We start from the raw sequence: 9141 nt of genomic DNA, 5'->3' as shown, positions 1-9141 counted from the left end.
AACACAAGTATTAAGCGTTGGGCGTGACCTATGCGTACAGCGGAGCGATGAATGTTATGTTTGTTGGAAATTAACTGTTCGCAAATCTTCGGTGCAGTAAACTGAAAGAGATTATTATGGTATGATATTTTACTAATGGAGTTTCACGATCACCCGTTTTACGTGAAGTGGCGTCGTAAAACTCGATGAAAAACGCGATATTCACATTATGTAGTAGTCGTGCAATATGTTCCTCGCTAGTGTTTTTCATATCACTAGGGTCAAGAAACTCCAATGTAATATTCATCGTGTATCTTTTGTGTAATAAGTTATATCACTAATAGTAATGGGGTAAATAGTGATTTACTATTTATTCCATGTTGGTAAATCATTATTTATTTCATTTTGGGTGTATATCTTATTTGAATCTGTTGATTGTATATATATTATTATAGTCTTGTTGGGCGTTGAATCTATGCATACAGCGGAGCGATTGATTTCATGTTTTTTGGGAATATAGACTGTTTGCAAGTCTTCCTATCGTTTGGTGTAGTAGTAACTTCTTCAGTGTTACAGTTGGGGTGCTCTCCTAATTGGAGTTTTTATGCACTCCGAAATGAACTTAATGTGATTTCACAGAGGAAAATAATTCTGCTGCAGCATTTGCGGAGTTATTTTATTATTTCAGATTGTGAAAAATTGAGAGTATTGAGTGATACGATGACTGACCGTAGTTGGTCAGTGTCCATGGGGTGTATGAAACCTGTATTAACAACGACACTAAATGGAGGGCTAGAGGAGAAAAAGAAGATCAATTTTAGCACTGTGAGTCGTCTCTTGTGATGAGTTGTATTTGTATAGTATGATGGATTTTAAACTGAATCGATTCACTGGAGTTTCACCCTGGTGATATGAAAAAATAAAACTATGAGTATGAATAATCCTAATACTGTGATACGTAACCTAAAAAAACTAAAACGTAAACTAATACGCAATCTTAATACGTGAAATATGTATGTGAGCAGCGAAGTTCGATTTAGGTTTTTGAAATTGAAGGAAATGAAAGGTCGAGTACGACGAGAAGTGATGTTTTTATGAGATTTGGGAAGGCTCAGTGTAAACGCGAGGATATGCCCGATGTAACTGTGCGAGCGTTTACATGTGGTCGGGCTAAACTGGTGAGTTGTGGGGAAATTTACATATATTCAAAATTATTGGTTTCTGTATACTCGCCGAAGTCCTATGTATTAGTGAGTAAACTTGTGAGCTTAGCTGAGGAAAGGCAACGACGAAAATCATCATTTTATTTACTTTTTAGGTTGTAATTCCTGAGGTGATAGCAGTACTAGCAGTAGAACTACAGCTAAGGTCTAGATCGGGCGACGCGCGTATGGAGGCATTCGTTGAATCGGCGAGTGATCGAATACAGAAAATGGTGAAGGACGGATTGCAGTTGGTGAGTACACTTGTGAGGCTACGGATGGTTAACTCGATATAGTGATAGACGAACTCTGAATGCCGCGTGCCATTTTCTTGAGTAAATCACGGAATTTTCGATTCCTTTCCCGACAAAGACAGTCTCCCTCGGCAATTGAAGCAATCGATGCCCAGTTACATAACAGATACTATGTCAAGAGTAATAGGTGATACTCGTAACCGTTTCAAAGATATTCAGACAAGCGCGATTCTCATCGCCCTCAACCGTGCTAGTTCCTTGAGCAACTCGACCGATGGCAGTTTATTCGACGAAATAGATAAGAAACTTATGATTCATGATGATATGTGACCCCCATTGCATGCCGGAAAGCGTGCTAGTCGGTCATCCACAGATTTTGTCAAGGCCTAAATCTTGAGCAGTCTATTAGATTATTATTTCTTAGATTAGTTTCTCACTATTTAGCGTATCTCGGGGCGATCGCATAAAAGGAGACATCACAGTACTTGAACAGATCGCCTTAATCGAGTTGGGAGTTTTCCAAAATTTATCGGTAGTTTGAAATTAACACAGAGAATTTGAGAATTAGGGTAAAGTGGAAAACTGGGTTGAGATGATGTGATAGTTGATTGAATATCACTTGCCTGGTCAACCGTAGTAAGATGAGTATAGTTGTCAGAGTTGATAGTAACAATACATGTTGTTGACTCTCATCGAATAATGCTCGCCATGAGCTACCCAGGACTATGAGAGCTCTCGATCCTTCTCACCACGATCGTTGGGGAGAGGCTCGAACCGATCGCTGCCATGGTCGGAGTCCTGGCGTAAAATTGAGAATGAAAGTAGAATTTATATTTCCCCGATAGGTGAGGATAGGTAGATACAGTTACATGATCATAGCGCGTCTGTACACTACAATAGAGATAATTAGATAGTATTCCTGGTAGCAATCGTGGAGGTCCACCGATATTCAGACCGGTTTCATGGCTTCAACTTTAGGAAGGGAAATCGCGCGTGACTTCACGGATGAAACTCCCAATGATAGTATTGGAGTTTTTTGACCCTAGTGATATGAAAAACATATTTCACGACTCCTGCGTATCAGCGCGAATATCGCGTTTTTCGCGGAGTTTTACGTCGTCACTTCACGTAAAACGGGTTGTGAAACTCCACTATTATTCTGACGAAATTGAATCGCTCGAGTTTGTGAAGATTATTTGCTACATTTTGCGGTATGTAAATGTGTCGAGTTTGATATTTCGCATATTTGATGTTATTCCGAGGCAACCCTCCTCGTATATGTGAGATTTGATTATAATAATAATAATAATATCACATTGATCATGTGATTAGATTCCGATACTCACGAATGCGTTGTTGATACCTGCCATCATCATGGCTCATATTTTCCTCACAAGATGATATATAGTATTTTTCGTGTCGGTAGGCTATAGACCTGGCGCGTGGTGATTATGATCATCGCGGTATAGATGTACATCTTGATCTTGGCGCTCCCGTATGTGTGTTGATCCCGAGAGATGCGCGAGCAGGTAGGTTGGGAGTGATCGAGATGATGATAATTTCCTACAGCTGTGTGTCACTGTTTTTTCGCAAGGGAGAGCGCGGCATGCTCGTGGATTTCTGTTGTTGGTCGACGATTTGTTTGATTTTCATTGCCGTCAAGTGAGAGCTGCCGTGTGGAAGAATATGTACATAGTGTCCAACTAGGTATGTTGGTGACAATTCTGAGAAAATTTTGGGAAATTCTCGTTGGTTTTGTGCATTTGTGCCCGAAGTCGTGTGGCAATTTTTATTATGTATTGAGACACCTCAGCTGAATTGAGGAAAACAAACGGACAGTAGTTTATGTTTCAGATAGCTCTGATGCTATTCTCATCGAGATTGGCGCGGTTTCGCTTCGCTCAGAAATAAGAGAAAAAGTTAACTCTCTGCAAGGAGTGCATGTGGAAGCTGCGTAGGTGCAACTATGGAAGCTGTGATTCTGAGCAGTATTGGAATATATGTTTGCCTCCCTCAGCTGAGCTCAAGAATTCCCTACGACTTTGGGTACACAGAGAGCAAGAATAATCCTCAAAAATTTCTCGGAATTTTCATGAATTTTCCCACATTGATTTTGAGCAAATCACTGTAGGTTCGACCTATACGATTTGATCGCGTGTGGCAATAGAGCATGGTATCTACCATCGTGTAGCTGGGCTCCATTGAAGGGAGATTACAGGGTTGTGGAAATCTGGAGAGAGTCTGGATTTAAAGTGAATGAGTGCCGAACTCAACTTGGGAGTAGAAATGTGATCGAGTTTAGGTTCACGCCAGAGTTTGTCATCTCCCTCGGGAAGAGCTGCTGCCAAATGCGGTGGTGTTGGTTGAGCACTCGGAATTGGAAATATTAGTGACGGAGGAATGCTTGGAGCTTGTGAGTCCACTTGAGAGGCCTCAGTGAGTGATATTGTTACAAATAGTATCACTCGGTGAATGCTCTCATTATTGCTGAAAATTTATAAGAAAAGTGGTTGAAGTTGCTAAAGTGGACAGGAGCCCTTGATGGAGAGCACGGCTCTCCATTATGGCTCCCCGAGCTGTAATGTTACCCTAGTTCTGTATCAGAATAAATTACACCCACCGTGGGGCTCGAACCCACGACCACAAGGTTAAGAGCCTTGCGCTCTACCGACTGAGCTAGACGGGCAAGTTGGATATTGTTGTTCTTCCTGCGACTTACGAGGTTCTACATTTATCGGGTTGCAGTCAGGGGTTTATCATCAGTATATTTCGTGCCAAATGAATCCTATGTGAGATCTGATAGCGAAATGGAGATAGATACCGTACCTCGCATATCGACGTATGGTGCTGTGACATTGTAACGAACCCGAATCTCGCATCTTGCAGTCCAGCCATGTGTGTACCGATTAATGCAGAGAGTTGAACTCTACTCTAATCCCACTCTGTGACGCTCCATCTCTTGACCTAGTACTCGTAGAGCCTATACCGTATCGTGTAATCGTTATGGTAAAGCGCCACCAGAACTTCGCAGTAGGAGAGTTTCTCTGGATTTGTTAGTTCGTGTGGAAACTGGGCTATCGAGTACTCTCGAATCCGGCAAACTGCGCGGCGCGTCTCGAACTCGGAAAAGCTGAGAGATTCATTCGTAACTGCCAGAGAGTACCGTATGCCATATCGCTGTAGTTCCCTGTTTTCGGAATGCTCTGGTGGAGTATATTTCTCGTACCTCTGAGGAAATTCATGCTCACTTATCTGAGCAGCGCGTCTAGATATCGATGTGAAGTGGTAGATTTCGTGTATTGCACTAATGCTCGAGCAAGCCTACTGAGGAGACACGTTTTCCTCTGTGTTCCCGATGATGTTCTGAGTCGAAGCTTGTTATAAAAATTCTCAATGTAAAAATATCGATGTCAATGGATAAAATCCGGCAACCCGGAATCGAACCAGGGACCATCCGATGACTAGTTCACTACAGTCGGACGCTCTACCAACTGAGCTATTGCCGGTTGCTATGATTGCTGTTTAATTCGAGATATTCAAGCATAGCCAATGAAATGTTTGTAATGAGACTTCCTCGATAATGCGGTACGCGGTGGGTTCGAGCCACCGATCTCGTAATAACAGTCCTACGCTCCAACTACTGAGCTAGGGCAGTCGATGTCAAATATCACACTTATCTGGATTCGAGCTATCTAATGCCAATTGACGAGAGCCGCACTGATGGTAGCTCAACAAACTTGCCCGCATGGCTTACATGTGGGTATCACTCATCCAGTTATTCCCGAGTCGTCTTGATGGATGTGAACTTAACTATTTTGTGATTTCCGGGGTCCAGAAGGCCGCTGGAAGGTTACGGTGGACCAGGCCGGATCATGTCATATGAGAATTGAGCCGAGTGTTTATGAATTCCTGAAAACTTTGGTTGGGACTCTCGCTATTCGTCCTCTTCAGGTTATCGAGGTATTGCATTCTGCGATGCGCGAGTTAGAGAGAGCGGAGTACGCGTCGAACCCTCGGGAATGCGAGATGTCAATTTCGCCTACTCCAATGACAACGGAATCCATTCCTATAGCTGATGTCATTGGAGCTGATATAGTTCCTAGCAGCGCATATCCTCCGGTTGGTAATTTTTCACTCTGGGCAGTATTCGACTGTCCCAAAATCACGCTGACGATTACGACAGCTTCTCTGTCTGTCACCTCGAACGGCCAGTCCATGACTATGATGAGCAACGCGGACGGTAGCTTCGACCAGCTATGGGAAATCGGTGCTCTTTGCGGGACTGTCTCGGACCGAGATGAGCCGTACCAGAGGGTGTTCAGTACCGGGCAACCTTCCGCAGTGAAGCCGCATGGTATTGTTGACGAGTTCAAGGATTCCACCTTGAATAGACTACAAGATCAATTTCGTCAGCGGCTGGCGAATCCGACGAATAACAACACTCTGGTACGCGTCCATGGCGACTCACCCACCGAATGCGACGTTGTGCTCGAGGGCATCAGTCCAGTAGTTCTCGCGATCGACTGGCCAGTCCTGCATAATATATGCAAACTTGGGACACGCCTGTCACTGATCGCGGCTATAGTTGATAACTTGACGATACAGCGCTATCGTCTGGTTGGGTATTTGGACACTGCAGAGATATGCAGTTCTGCTGGGGTTAACAGCTGGAGCAGATGGTCTGTGAACTTCACCGATATCAAGTGTTCTATATGGATTCCTCTAGGAGATTACTTAGGGAGTTCATCACCAGTTGTGTTGGCGAACTTTAACCTTAACTATAGCGCAGTATGGTCGTGTGATGAGCCACAGCCACTTGGATGGTATAAGAATGTAACTAGTGCTATTACTCTTACTCAAGGAACACTGTCGTTGGGCGTGGCCAGGCATGTATCGTCGGGGACTTGGAAACTCTGTGGGACAGCTGCACACAATGTCGTGTCACCATTTCGTGTCCAGTTCTACTCCACTACCAGAGAGAACGGCATTTCAGTGACGACTTGTGTGGAGGTCGACCCGATAAAGTTCGTCGTCTCCACTCCGGACATTGTTATCATTGGAGCAATTGCAGAAGTTCTGATGAGCTTGTGGACTGCGGTAGATGCAGATTGCCAACGAGTGTTTGGTGGTGTCTGTATGTCTCTTGATAATGAAGAGAACATCGTTCCCGAATTTGACACAAAATCGTGTCCACCGAGCGAGTCCTCTTATGGCGTCGCTTCTGTGAAGGAAAATGGGACTACTAGATTGACATTGAAAGCCGAGTCATTGCAAATGGAGATAGCAGAGTCTCCGAGAGTCATAGCCTTTCCATCCGGGGGTAATCCCAAAGCTACGCTGAAGTTCGCCATGATCACAGTCGAAGATTTGAACATAGAAGTGTCTACTGAGAACGACTACCCCTCGCTGGTGCAAAATTACCTGGCTGACCTCTGTATGGGCGTAGACGTGTATAACCGTTCGCTCAGCAGCTACGAGCCTTGTATCGAGCCAGTGCAGTTGCATATGGCACTAGGCTCTGACAAGGGCGGCCTCTGGAAGTTAGCGTTAAACTCCACGTGGGTTAATATTCTGGTCACCGAAAGCTGTTTGGAATCAGCTATGAGATTCTATTATGGACTCGTGAACCATTTGCAGGAGTTCTCATCAACAATCGATGAGAATTACCTGAAGGAGTGGGGCGTGGAGTCCCCATGTGAACAAAAAAGTTCACGGGTGAATTTCTCCGCTCAAGTACCTGAGCGAGGGCCCGCGACCCGCGAGTTTTCCACAGGGAAAGTACTCGTTGACCGCTTTACATCAGCGACTTTGTTGGGTACGTCCCCCCCAGTCGACCAGGCCGGTATAGTCATAATGGAGCCTTCAGCAGGGGTGCAGCCCCACAGGGCAATCGACTGGTCCATAGCCAGCTTATGGCAGAAAATGATGTTTTTCAAGGAGTGGAATTCACTCACGACCATGGAAGCGTCAAATGTCGATGCTGTGACTGTCCGGAAACCAGTTATTCCTCAGCCCGATTCCAGATTTGACTTCGTGCGATCATCGGCTGGCAATGAATTTGGTCCCAACAGTAACTTGTCGTGCACAAGGAGAGTGCTGCCGTCACAACAGACGATACCATCACTTTGGCGAGCTATGCAGGAAAGCGGATACCCCCCACGTCTGGCGCGTGGACGGTATCTGAGCTTGCCTAGTCTTCGTTCAACACCGCCGAGTCCGGACTCGCTTGTATCACCTGAGGGCGAGTCTGCGCACCCGCGCTTAACTCTGGCCGACCTCAGGAAGTCCTTCAGCTCGCTGGAGGTATGTGGGATGGAACGCGAAGGCCCTAGGGTGATTAACTTGACTGGCTTGCCTGTTCTGGTGCGCACCGCGAGGGACGCTGGTGAACTCGTCCAGACTGGGGAATGGCAGGAGGTCATGAGTGGCTGTCGAGAGGGGCTCCCACTGCAGGTCAATGATGCTGATGGCAGTACTCTGCCTATTGACTTGTGTGTGCAGCTAGGACGGAAGAGAATCTTCCTTGAACGACTGAGGTTACTCAATCAGAGTGGCTCCCGCATTCACAGCTTCAGAGTGCCGTATGACGCATTCCGAACAGCTAGCGTCCTAAAGGGCACCCCTAAGGGCGTAGCCAGGGGTCTGTCTCCTCCACAGAACGCCGATGATAACGAGAGTAGCATTCTTAGCCGAGTGCGCCGAGATTGGGCTACGGTACGCATTATGGTAAGGGTGGAACTTCACCCTACGCTGTCCCTATGGAATGTCTTCATATCGTCTCTGTACGCTGTGGTTAACGACACAAGTGCTACGTTTGTTCTTGTGAGGCCCCGGCGAGGGCAATGGACGAGCCTTGACGAGAATGAGCTGGTTGGTGCATCAAAGCACACAAGAGGCACTCAGAGTTCGACCCGGGCAGAAATGTCCGTCCGCAACCTCAGCACGCCGCCTCATTTGGTGTTGGCGCCCGGCGATGCTGAAGCGATTCCTATCGATTGGCTTCTGCCCGAGCAATGTTTCCGGTCCAAAGCTAGGACTATCGGGGAGAAAAAATACGCATCGCCTTGGCTAGGCCTTTGGGACGTCTGCAAGCCTATTATAGAGGAGTCCCTCTGGCACGGTTCTGAATACGATGCGTCGTGGGTGCGATTGGAGAAGTGCTTATCGCCATTACTCCCGAGCGTTACTTTGGAGAGTCTGGCTCGGTATCAGTCTACGTTAATGAAGGACTACAGCCAGCTACCTGGGTCGTCGTTTGAGTTCGACGCACCAATTGAAGGCGCGGTGAATGGCAAGGTGTCTTTAACCTCAACAGTTATTGCTGTTAGCAGCCAAGGGCGGAAGACAAGGGCTTCGGATCTCTCCTTTGAGATTCTGTTGGAGTGGGCGTTGCAAGTCCGCAATAGACTGTGCCGCAACGTGTCGGTTCGCTTGGTTCCCCCTGGGCTCGATCAAGATGACAGTGCTGGTTGGGTCTGTCGTGATCTTCGTCCTGGTGAAAATGTGCAATGCCCACGGCTGATGCAACGGTTATACGTTCAAGCCGGGGAATTCGAGAGTGAAGCTGTGGACATATATTTTCTCAAGAGAAGATTCAACGACTCTGTGCTAAGGCTGAGGTCACGACGAGACAAGAATGCTCCTCCTGTGTATGTCCGTATTGAGGTAGCGACGGCACTCGACCCGTCAGAAGTCGTATCGCTATC

At 46.3% G+C, this 9141-nt stretch overlaps 1 protein-coding gene and 2 non-coding genes across 3 annotated transcripts in view; 1 reads left to right on the top strand and 2 right to left on the bottom strand.

The window, feature by feature from the left end:
- Pmar_PMAR022592 (hypothetical protein) overlaps window positions 1-682 on the top strand; it is a gene marked incomplete at both ends in the record, with an annotated part of 7302 nt that extends 6620 nt beyond the window's left edge. The window contains one exon of the mRNA XM_002784901.1: window positions 668-682. Coding sequence (XP_002784947.1) covers window positions 668-682 — 15 coding nt within the window. The remainder of the gene's footprint in view (window positions 1-667) is intronic.
- Window positions 683-4048: 3366 nt separating this feature from the next.
- Pmar_PMAR022591 lies at window positions 4049-4121 on the bottom strand. Its single transcript has one exon. It is a non-coding gene; the product is annotated as a tRNA-Lys (tRNA).
- Window positions 4122-4858: 737 nt separating this feature from the next.
- Window positions 4859-4941, bottom strand: Pmar_PMAR022590. The gene has a single exon. It is a non-coding gene; the product is annotated as a tRNA-Tyr (tRNA).
- Window positions 4942-9141: the final 4200 nt, after the last annotated feature.

Source organism: Perkinsus marinus (genome assembly GCF_000006405.1).
Source record: "Perkinsus marinus ATCC 50983 genomic scaffold scf_1104296934368, whole genome shotgun sequence".
Taxonomy (NCBI): domain Eukaryota; phylum Perkinsozoa; order Perkinsida; family Perkinsidae; genus Perkinsus; species Perkinsus marinus.
The sequence above is the reverse complement of the archived record's forward strand: the minus strand, read 5'-3'. Positions and strand labels throughout refer to the sequence as shown.